General features: G+C 44.6%; 1 protein-coding gene across 1 annotated transcript; it reads left to right on the top strand.

The window, feature by feature from the left end:
* The first annotated feature begins 829 nt into the window (after positions 1-829).
* Positions 830-9233, top strand: PICK1 (protein interacting with PRKCA 1). The gene is made up of 12 exons (XM_009588171.1): positions 830-922; positions 1704-1815; positions 2301-2429; positions 2553-2619; positions 3957-4046; positions 4482-4535; positions 4635-4697; positions 4963-5096; positions 5884-5976; positions 6974-7024; positions 8512-8656; positions 8925-9233. Exons 1-12 carry the CDS (start codon positions 882-884, stop codon positions 9167-9169), a joined length of 1224 nt encoding a protein of 407 aa, XP_009586466.1. The 5' UTR covers positions 830-881; the 3' UTR covers positions 9170-9233.
* Positions 9234-11815: the final 2582 nt, after the last annotated feature.

Below are 11815 nucleotides of genomic sequence, written 5' to 3'. Positions count from 1 at the left end.
GGCCTCGGGCCGCCGGCAGACCCCGCCGTCAGGGCCCAAGGCCGAGCCTCCCATGCTGGGCCCTCACCCCGCAGCCCCCGGGCTCAGCCTGGTGAGAGGGCGGCGGCAAAGGGCTGGGCCTGAGGTGCGAGGCCACTGCCAGGAGGGAGGTGGCGTGGCGAGCTGTGGGCAAAGCCCTCGTGCGTTGGCAGCCAGTGGAGTTGGATGTGGCCGTGACCACCTCGGGAGGCCACCACGGTGTGGGGCAGCATCACCGTGCCGTTGGTGCTGCCGAAGGATGAGCGAAACCAAAACGTGTCTGCTAACTGCTGCCTGGAATTAAATAGAAAGTGAAACAGGGGGGCTTGTGCATGGGGAAATAACGAGGTTTTTTGTGAAAACGAGTTGCAAAAAGCTTTACATAGCCTCCCGAGATAGGAGTTGAACGTCAAAAAGGGACATAACTTGCTATGAAGTCAAGAACAAAATGGAGATGTTTAATGGATGTGGGGGATAAAACTGTAAATATCTTTAGCAGCCCTGGTGCAGGTGGAGTGTGTGAAGAAGCAGCTTCCAGAAAGGACCACATTTTCTTATGTGCTTTGGAAATACTGCACATGTGTGGGTTTTGAAACATGCAGCATTCAAACTCGAGGACTTTTCTCCTGTCTCATTCAGAGCAGAGAATCAGAGATACTTGACATGTTTTTCATTGTTGATAAAAGAACAGAGACCATTGTCTAACTTCAAAAAAAAAAAGAAGGGGGTCGACAAGGGTGACAGGTTGATTCTCTGCAGTTTTCTATTGAGATCACTAGTTTATTGGGGTTTATTCTGTTCTTTCTTCCCAGGGAGTTTGGAATAAGCAGTTTCAGACAAACAGGCTCCACTTAACCAAAACAATGTTTGCAGATTTGGACTATGATATTGAGGAAGATAAGTTGTGAGTATTTTGCTTGTCTTTTCCTGTTTTTTGCTAACAATAGAAATAGTCTTTGCAGCCAAGGCCTAATGGGAGTGGATAAATTTACCTGCTCCTGACGCTGTGTGCTGAAGAGTCAGACTTACTGTTCAGTCCTGATTTCTTGCTCCCTCTGGGGTCTGGGGAGGAAGTATCGCTGTGCTGGTGAGCAAAGGAGAACATTTTCTGTTGCTCTGCAATGACTACCCTGAGTTTCTCATTGCAAAGCAGTGCTGACAAATCTTCTGTAAATTAATGACCTTAGCCAGAGAAAAAAAAATTTGTAATGGAGGCAAGATAATAAGAGGCAAGAAGTGGAGAGAAACTCTGGACTCCTTAGGTCTGTAAGGAGGAGAACACTGGCATTTCCTGAGCAAGTAAAAGGTTTGATGAGATTAGCAGTTAATTTAACATGGAGCACTTGTCTTGCATCTCATTTATGCTGTGCAAGTTTTCCTCTCACTCCAGCATTAAGAGCAGATGAAATACTGTCTAAAACACGATAGTGTTTCCTCAGTCCCTAGCGATGGATGAGGGTGTCTCTCCCACCTCTAATCCTTGCATGCAGTCTCAAAAACAGAGCCCAGAAGGTCTTTCTGCTGTCCTGTGCTGATAGACTCTATGGCAGAGATAATGTGATGAATTCAAGTGTGCAGTGCCCATTACGTTTTCAGTTTGTATCGATTCAGATACCAGAGTTGATTCATACACATGCAGCTCTGCCTACCGTGTTCAGTTATTCTTTCCCCCTTTCTCATTCTAGGGGGATCCCCACTGTACCTGGGACAGTGACCCTGAAGAAGGACTCTCAGAACCTGATTGGGATCAGCATTGGGGGAGGAGCACAGTACTGCCCCTGTCTCTACATTGTCCAGGTGGGCACTCGGGGAAGAAGAATAAACCATCTTTGTAAAACAGTGTTGGCCTGAGAGATGGAAAGCATGGAGACTCCTGTGCTATTTGTTTTTCTCAAAGTGGGAGACATCATCTCTTTCCAGTGAATAAGATTTCCTTACCCTAGTACCTAATAGTTGTGGAAAAATTAAATTAAGACTCCTGAAATTATCCTTCTCCTTGGAGAGCATGTTAGAATTCACAGGGGAACAGTGTGACATTCTCAACATCAAGAAATCCTACGCTTGAGGAGGTACGTCCTGGAGGCAAGAACTTCCTGAGAGAACAAGATGATCAGCCCACCTCTTAGTTAGAAAAGGGGAAAAACTGTGACTTCACCATGAACAAAACACAACTGAGTTAAATAGGAGCAATGTAATTGTCCTTTTTTTGTTCTTCAGCCCTGCATTCACCTTTCTCTTCCTCTTGATTCCAGACCACCTGTGCTTTTTCTCCTCTCCGCTAGGTATTTGATAATACTCCAGCAGCCTTAGATGGCACCGTGGCAGCTGGTGATGAAATCACAGGAGTGAATGGGAAGTCCGTCAAAGGGAAGACGAAGGTGGAAGTGGCCAAGATGATACAGATGGTAAAGGTGAGAGGTAGGAGGGGGCCACTGGAGCTTCTGGGTCGTAGTTTACAGTTTATTGTCCATTGGTAAAGGAAGCCACTGCTACTTGCTTCCAGCACAGGAGTTTTGGATTTGCTCTTTCTACAGGGAGAAGTGACGATTCACTACAACAAGCTTCAGGCCGACCCAAAGCAGGGCAAGTCTTTGGATATCGGTAAGACTGGTTTCTTTCTCCCTAGAGTGTTAAAGTGACACGGAGGGCTGAAAGATTGGTCCCAGCCAAAACCAAAGTAAAAGTCTGGTTCCGTTCTTCCTCTTAACTCAGTCATTTTCAGATGGATACTGTCAAAGAGAATTACAGGTTTAAAAAAACCCGTCCCTGATTTCTTGAAATAGTCTTGAAAGGTAAATTGAGGCTCGACTGTTGTTGTGGGAGGCTTGTTTTTCTGTGCTATGTTTAGCATGGATGATGAAACTCAACTAGATAATAATTTAATTTATTTATTTTTAATACATGTAAGTTATGCTGATCTATTGAGAGTTTCAGCTGTACACAGAAATGCGTCTATCAAAAAACACTGGTTGCAGTTTCTCAGCATGGAGAACAGTGATGAAATACCTATCTACACTGAGTTTTGTACAACCATAAATTTTATAGAAGAGAGGGGAGGCTTTATTTCTAAAACAAAGTGTGTGTTTTGAACTAAGCCTACACAGCTGTCTCCATTGTATGGTCTATCTTTTTCACTTTCCTAAAAAATCTATCTCTTTTTTTTTTTTTTGCTTTCATTTCTTTTCGTGGTGATTAAGGTGCTAATGAATTGACAGGGGTTCAGGAAAATGGTGAGGACTGAGATGGATTTCTGGGGAAACAGAAGTGCGGTGAGAATATGGTATTTTCCAGAGATGCTGAGTTTTCCAGAACACTGTGGCTCCAGCTGAGTTCTTGGGAGCTGCAGGCACTTCGCACCCCTGCAAGTTTGCCTCTAAATAAATGTAGCTGTGTCATCTGATTCCAAAGAGGGCATAATTGTCTCTAGTAATTTGCAGGGTATGACCACCAAAGACAGAAATTAGTTCTATCAGGGGGTGGCCAAAGGGTTTAACTAAGATTCAAAAGATAAAAGTAAGCAAAGGGATAATTTTGAGCATTAAATGCTATTTGTTTTGCTTTCAGCCTCGTCTCCTGACTTCAGCTGAAGTAATAAGCAAGTAGCATAAGCAAAGTTTAGTTCCAAATATCATGATAGGTAGCTTATAGCAAAGTGATTTATTGGAATAGTCTTCCAAAAGAAGTGCTGGAGCTCTATTGATTGAAGTGTATAGGATGTGAGAGCAGAACAGGCAGAAGATAGAAGATGTGCTATGCATGGCTGGACCGAACATCTAGTTTCTATGGTATTCTTTTTCTGCTCACTGCCTCAGTTGTGAATTAAGTTCAGACTGGCCAGTTTATTCAATGCCTGAGAAAGTGGTGAAGTATGCTAGTGTGCTTTTCATGCCCATAGAAATGACCCTGGTCCTGGTTTGCAACTCTCTTTTGGCCTTTAGTATTGAAGAAGGTAAAGCATCGACTGGTAGAGAACATGAGCTCAGGGACAGCGGATGCGCTGGGGTTAAGCCGAGCCATACTTTGCAATGGTAAGTATTGTCCAGGGGGACGGTTTCTTGAGGGAACGCTTATCCTCTTGTGCTTACCAACTTTTTATAGTTACTTGCATGTTCCACGTTACTCCTTCATAATTCTTTCCTTCTGCTATACCTCACTGTTGTGATTGCCTCTGCCCTTCCTGAGTGATACATCCTGTCATTGGGGCCATTTAAATGTTAACTAAGGTCAAATTAATTTAAAGTGAGGACCCACTTAGTGAATGCTGATAAGTGATGATGCCACAGTGTAAAACTAGTTGGCAGTTATTTTAAAAGCTTCCCATGTTGGAGCAGGGGACAGGCTTCAGAGGTGAGAGAAATTTGAACCAAAACTGTGAAACTGGTGTTTTTCCGGTCGGTCAAGTCTTAACCATGTCCTGCATTTGACTGTTCTAATTCTGTATTCTGATTCTTGTTTCCATTTAGATGGACTAGTGAAGAGATTAGAGGAGCTGGAGAGGACTGCAGAGTTATACAAAGGTAAACTGTGTCTTCCATCAGACACCAGATGGGAGAGAAGGATGCCTCCATTATGTTTCAGTAAAATGACTTACATGTTTTTTCTGGCTTCCATCACAGGCTTGACAGAGCACACGAAGAGTCTTCTCAGAGCTTTCTTTGAGCTATCCCAGACACACCGAGGTAAAGAATCTTGAGTGAAGGGAGCAGAAATCTTTGACCTCCAGTTTCAGGAGTTTTAGTCAGTACCTAGATGCGCGATTCCCTCACTCAAAGAAAACTAAGTGTTGCAGAAGTGAGCTGGGAAGGGCTGCTCTCCAGGCATTAGCGGTCACGGTGCCTGTCTTTCACATGGGACATTGAAGAAGGAGTTGTGTTATTGAAGGCAAGATTATTCTCCAGGGTCAACTTCTTCTTTCATCTGTTTGTATTTATTACCTTCATCCAGCATTTGGAGATGTTTTCTCTGTCATCGGCGTACGGGAGCCGCAACCAGCTGCCAGTGAAGCCTTTGTGAAATTTGCTGATGCCCATCGCAACATTGAGAAGTTTGGGATTCACCTTCTGAAAACAATTAAACCGGTAAAGAATTTAACCGTAGGAATAAAGGGTCTGGAGAAGAGGGGAATCTAGAAAGACAGAAGCGTGTCTTTGAAGGTGTGGTCTTATAAATCATTCATTGTGGGAAGAACTGTCTTTGTCTGCTTTCCTTCAGGGAACTCTTCATAAAGAACCTAAGAGGTAACATAGTGAATATATCATTCTTGTCCCTTTGACTTTTGCACATGAATATATTCCTCTCCTTTCCTTTTGGGGATGAGAGGGTAGTTTGATCAGTGTAGTCCCTAGAGCCCTTTCCCCGATATTGGTACGCATAATTAAAAGATATCACTAAATTTAAAAGAGTTTAGATAAGCAGTCCAGGAACAATTTAAGGATTTCAATCAATATATTTGAGAGTCTCCAGGGGATCTGTCTACTTAGTTTAGCAAAGAGAGGATTAAATGTTGATTTGGGTACCACTTTCAGTGCAATGTTGGATGGACAGCGTTGGGTAGTGGGCCTTTGAATCCAGGAGAGCGGTTTCCAGGACCAATTGAAAGCGAAACAAGATGAGTCGAAAGAAGATGAATGCAGACTAGAAGTGAGGCACGCATTTTTTAACACTGGAACCACTTGCCAGTGACAGTAATGGATGCTCTAACCATGGCAATTCTGAGTCAAGATCAAACATTTTCTTTCAAATATGCACTAGTTCAAAAAACAGTTAACTCAAGGCAGTCTCATGACCTGTGCTGATTAGAAGGTTGCACTTGATGAATTGTAGTCATGCTTTTTGACATTCAGCAACAGGATGTTTCCCTTGCAGATGCTTACTGACTTGAATACGTATCTGAATAAAGCCATTCCTGACACAAGGCTGACTATCAAAAAATACCTGGATGTCAAGTTTGAATATTTGGTGAGCCACTTGCTTTTTTGTTTTTTTGGTTGTTTTTTTTTTTAGTGCTGGTTTGAATTGAATTTCATAGACTCATAGCCTGAAAGTCACATATAGCCTATACAGTCACATATCCACCCTTCCACAATCCATTATTTTTTCCAATTCTTTGTCTACTGCCAGATTACTCAGATTCGGACACCTGCTTTTAACTAATAGTTCTCACTGGTAAGAAAGATCTCCCAGATTCCAGATGACTTATTTTCTACATGACTGAATTAATTTCCTGATTTATTTTTAAAGACTTCCTATGCAACTTATGCTCTTGAACTCCCCTAAATAGCTCTCCAGTCCATATTTTTCAGGTAGTTTTGGATAGTCTTTCTTTAGCCAAAGTAAACAACTTTCAAGTCATATTTGCTTTCATTTAGACTATGCCTTTTTTTCCTCCTCCATTCCACTCACCCCTTGTTTTCTACACCCAAAAAGGGTAGGGTTGTGAAGTGCATCTGTTCTGTAACTGTAGAAATCTATTTTCTTTTACTAGTTGAGAGAAGTATTTGGAGCTGCAGCCCTAAGGCAAGTGAATATGGCAGCATCTCTTCCCACATCAATCCTTCCCACTTGTCAACTTTTTTTTTTTCCTCTTTATTTATTCCCTCCTCATACTTTTCCGGTACTGTGTTTTCCCAAACAGTAGATGAACACAGGATTTTTCTTTTACTAGGTTATACTTACCTAAAGTATTTGCTCCTGTTATATAAATATTAAGCGCCTTCTCTCTCCCCCACCATTTCCTCCCTCCATCTTTCTCTAAATAGATTTTCCTTCCACCTGGGATGTTTAATATCCTCTGATCCCGCTGTGCTTTCCCCAGTGTCCCTAGCTGCAGCATTGAAGGAAGGCTTGAAACGGTACAACCCCGTGGCTGTGGGTGATGGTGAAATGGCTTCTAATTCTTAATATTTCCTTCTTGTTTTGCCTTTTTTTTTTTTTTTTTACGTTAAATCCTGCAAAGTCTTACTGCCTGAAAGTCAAAGAGATGGATGATGAAGAGTACAGCTGCATTGTGAGTACCAGTACTGTGGCAATGACAACTCTATACGCTGTTTCTGCAGCTTCCCTGTGCACACTGCCTTATAAATACAAAGGCGCTTCTGTGCCTGCGTGCATCCAAACTAGTGAATACATCCTAAGAATTACACACATTTGTTCTTAACATATTAGAAATTGGAGTTCTAATTCTACTTAGATCCTAGGAAACACTGCCAATAACTGTCATGAATCACTGGTGCTGTGGAATAGTAAAGGGACCAGACATCTCCTCTGTAGCTTGTTTACTCAGTGGTTGCCTGTCTCAGTGTTTAAGTAATATTAGCTTGTGTAAGGAGGATTAAGGTGTTATCTTCACAGATTCCATTTGTATGTAGTGTACAGCTTATCATTAATTCTGGACTTGTTTCTGAGAAATGGAGGTTTAGCTTCTCTAGCAAAACGCATGTGAAAGCTGCATTTGTAGTTGAGGAAAATTGATTAAAGGATCTCTCTTAAAAATAGGATTTTTCCTAAAAATAGGTAATTTAAAATCAGAAGACTTAAAAAAAAAAAACGGCAACATTCTCCAGTAACAGTTTGCTGTCTGGTTTAGAGTTTTACAACTAATCCTTAACAGCTCTGTTTAAGATAGCTAAAGGTGTCCCCTATATGCCCAGTTTCCCTGCATGAAAGTAAGATCTTGTTTTATCTTAGGTATTGATCTCAGAGCAGGGATTTGCATTTTTTGAATACCCAATTCCCAGTGCCAGGAAGGAATAAAACTTTCCTAACACAATATTTAATTGTATCTTTCCTGCTAAATGGGAAGGAAAGAATCCCAGTCTTGCCCAACAGAGTAACATCTTTGGGTTTTGGTGCATGCAGCATGCATTACCAAGCCATAGTTGTAACACAGATTTTTATGTATGTTATGTTTACAGGTGCAAGAGAAGAATGCTGTTTTGCTGACAGATCTAACCCCTTTCTCTCAAAACTATTTTGTGGGACAATATATAGATCCCTCCTTACTGGTTTCCAGCATTGTGTCTGGATGGTTGTAGGTACCACAGGGTTCCCTGTGTAGATGTATAATATGTTACGCAATCCATATAGGGTGAAGCTTGCAGAGGAGGGCAGAATTTTTTGTGTGATTGATATAAATTAATATATCCCTCAGACCCTAGACTTGTTTGTTCATAGTGCCTGTCTTAATAGTTCAGATAAGAAGACATTCCACTTCTCCATGCTGGGTTGAAAAGTGCCTGTCCTTCTGTCTTTGCTTAGTAGTGATGCTTTCCTTTACCGTGGTTGGCATGTATTTGGCCTTCAAAATGGCCCCATTGACTACCAGTTTGTTGACGTGGCTCAGCATTCCTAGTGTTTCATGCTTCCTGACTGCAGTTCCAGTGAGCTTGAGAGGGCTGTAATAACCCAAGGTCACTGTGAGTGCGCATTGGTAGGTAAACTCTGTGTACAGGCACTGTTGTGGGAGTCTCTAAAATGGCGCCGTGTTTTTGGCAGGCTCTGGGTGAACCCCTCTACCGGGTCAGCACTGGGAACTATGAATACCGCCTTATCCTACGTTGCCGGCAGGAAGCTCGCACGCGGTTTGCCAAGATGAGGAAGGACGTACTAGAGAAAATAGAGCTCCTGGACCAGAAACACGGTGAGTGCCGCTGCTGTGTCCAGCACCTGAAGGGGTCAGGCAGACATGGCTTTGGCCTTCATGCTCCTCCTTCGTCTCAGCTCAGAAGTCTTTGCTGAAGAACCCTTCTGTGGCTGTGCCCGAGACATCCACCCTCAGAGGCCAGAAGGGATTAATGTATACAGGAGACTGTAACGAATACTGGCGAGGGAGGCTTGATCACAGCCTTCATGCTCTGCTTGTGAAGGGGGTTTTCACCTGATTTTTTCCCAACTTGTCTCCACTACAGTGCAAGACATCGTGTTCCAGCTCCAGCGTTTTGTCTCCACAATGTCCAAGTACTACGATGACTGCTATGCCGTGCTCCGAGATGCGGATGTCTTTCCCATTGAGGTGGACCTTGCCCGCACTACTCTTAACTATGGGCAGAAGGACACATACACGGACGGGGCAGAAGAAGAAGAAGGAGGAAGCGAGAGAGAGGGTAGCAGGAAGGAGGATGCAAATAGTGAAAAGCTCATTGATGATGCCTGAGTGTGCCGGCATGGCCAGAGTAAAGACTTTGCAGACTGTTATAAAAACATGTATTTCACATGGCCATTCATCCTCCGTGACTTTCTGTGTATGATGTCCAGTCTGGGATTCCTCCTCTGCTTTGGGTGGGGGTGGCTGGTTGGATTGGCACCAACCTCTGCTTTCCTCTCCCTTCCCGTGCTTGTTTGCCTGGATATTCCTTTTTCCTCCAGAGACTTCTGCTGCCTAACTCGGGTACTGAGGTGTGGGGAGGAAAATCCCCTACCACACTGCCATGTGACTCTGTGTACAGACAGGACGCTGCCGAGTGTGTGGGATGCACCACTCCCCTCTGGCACATGGAAGCCAGTTAAACATCTGGAGATGATTACAAATGGCAAGAACAGCCCCTTCTGTCCTTCCCTTGTGCTATGGGAAAGTGTTAGCACCAGCATTGTTTTCTTCACCCCACTGCTCGCTGTCTTCAAGCTTCCCATTCTCTGGCCTGTTTTAAGCTTCCTCTGTCTCTTCCATCTGTCCCCATGGACCGCAGGACTGATTTTTGTAGGATGATCACTCCCACCACTCCCAGCTTTCTGTGCCACTGTTTTTAAGAAATAGGAGGAAGTCCAAATTGATGCCTAGAAGTGGTGGTGGTACATCTGAGCTGATCGCCCCCCATCGAAGGGGCTGGGGGAAGCTCTCAAAGCAGGGGGCTGGTGGAAGTAGTTGCCTGGCATGCTGAGCTGCTGCAACCCTGCTGCAAAGATTTGGAAGTCTCTTCGCCTGGCTACCATCCTCTTCATAGTCCCTGAGCTCCTGCACAGCTGGCACTGTCTGCACACTACATAGCTACACCCCAGGGCTAGAATCCTGCAGGATGTGGCTCTGCCCTTACCTGCGGGAAGGAGGGACCTGGCTCAGGAAGGAGCCCTCCTACTCGGCAGAGATGCTGAGGTCAACGTACTTGTCTGAGGCAGACAGGTTCCTGGGAATAACAGCAAAGCTGCACGCATTTCCTTTCCACCATTCTCCTCTCTTATGGCTCCTTGCAATGGACAATAACCAAACGTGCTTCTTGAGGATGTGCAGCCAGTCTTTTTTGTGCAGTTTGCAGGAGGAGCCACCTTAGAACCGCAAAGGAGATAACCCATCCTTAAACTAGAGGGAAGAGGCAGGAAGCCTTGTGGAGAGAGGAAGACGTGGCCTGTAGGCAGAGACATCGAGATTTTGAGTGCCATGCGTGAATAGTGTACCACCCCTACCGCCCCCTGCTCTCCTCTCTGCACAGCCATTTTGTGCTGCCTCTGGGCCAGCCAGCAGCAGCAGCTGACATCCCGTTCCCCAGCACAAGGGAAGGAGGGAAAGGAAAACCAAGGTAAGTGAGGCTGCTTCTTTCCTCCTTCCTCTTCTCTTCTCCCTCCACCCTGTGGGCTGGTCCCAGATGCAGGTAGCACTTTCTCATTTAGCGGGCAGCACAACTGCCAGGAGTGGTGTGCTTCTCGGAGGCAAGGGTTTTGACTTCTCTGTCATTACATTCTAGTGGTAGTGAGAGAAGTTATTTAAGGGCATTAATTTATGATCGAGATGTTTGGTTTGGTTTGGTTTTTTGTCTTTGATTTTTTTTTTTTTGGAGCTTTGTCATCTCTGTGGGTGCCTGGAAGAAAGCCATCGATGGTCAAGCTGCTCTGAAAGATTTACACGGACTCTGATATACTGACTGTTGTATCTAATAAAGAAAAAATGTGACATTTCGTTTCCTGTCCTTCATGGGTTTTCTTTAGAGATGTGTTTTCTCATCCTCCATTGGTTTTAAAATATAATGATGGGAAGATGGGTGGCATGTGCTGGCCATTTTTTTTCTTGCTCATGCTGGTGGATAATCCATATGCCAAGCTGAGGTGGTCACTGCAGCACAGGTTTCCAGAGGAGGAGGCTTATAAATGCTGTAGCAAGGCCAGTCCTCCATGTAATACCAGCTTCTCTGCATCTTGGCTTCCCAGGGGAACACCAGCCTTGTAAAGCCACCAGTTGCCTCAGTCCTGCCCGGTGGCATCCTTGCACCCCTCCAGGGGCAGCTTCTCCACACAGCTCAGCTGTTGCATCACAAGCTTGAGCTGATGCTTAAGTCGCTGATCCTCTTTCAGAGCTGTTTGTTGTGCCAAAATACAGAGCAGTTAAGAGGAACAGAGAAAAATGCTTCAGCGGAGCCTGTCTGAAAGCCAACAACGCAAAGTGGAAGGCAGCGTAGCCAGGTTTTTTGCAACCTGACTGGTGGAGGGAAAGGAAGAGGTCTGGGTATCTTACAGCACCGTCTGTAGCAAGATCTTGTACCCTACGGGCGTTTATGTGCTTTTGTGAAAAGATTTAAGAGTGGGAAGCTTAGTGGGAAATGTTGACTGGTGACAAGGAAACAGAGGCGACCTTGTTCTAGTGACCTGCCTGGTGCTGACAAGGGCAGTTGTTTTCATGCTGTGGACCTCGGACCTCTGGGAAGTTGTGAGCTGCTTCTTGGAGGGGGTTTTGGTGAATAAGGAAAACCCGGCCTGGGGGACAGGGGTTTGGGGCTGCTGGGGAAAGAGCTGCAGAGCAACTTGGTCGAGCAGAGCAGAAACAGTGATCTTACCTTGTGGGGAGGGGAGAACAAGCTTGTGGAGCAGTGAATGA

Source organism: Fulmarus glacialis, unplaced genomic scaffold (assembly GCF_000690835.1).
Source record: "Fulmarus glacialis isolate BGI_N327 unplaced genomic scaffold, ASM69083v1 scaffold2832, whole genome shotgun sequence".
Classification (NCBI taxonomy): domain Eukaryota; kingdom Metazoa; phylum Chordata; class Aves; order Procellariiformes; family Procellariidae; genus Fulmarus; species Fulmarus glacialis.
Note: the sequence above shows the minus strand (reverse complement) of the source record. Positions and strands in the feature narration are given on the sequence as shown.

Coding starts and splice junctions, on each gene's coding strand:
- PICK1 (XM_009588171.1), top strand. CDS start 882: ATGTTTGCAGATTTGGACTATGATATTGAGGAAGATAAGTT. Junction 4,698..4,962: donor GCTATCCCAGACACACCGAG/GTAAAGAATCTT, acceptor ACCTTCATCCAG/CATTTGGAGATGTTTTCTCT. Junction 5,977..6,973: donor ATGTCAAGTTTGAATATTTG/GTGAGCCACTTG, acceptor AATCCTGCAAAG/TCTTACTGCCTGAAAGTCAA.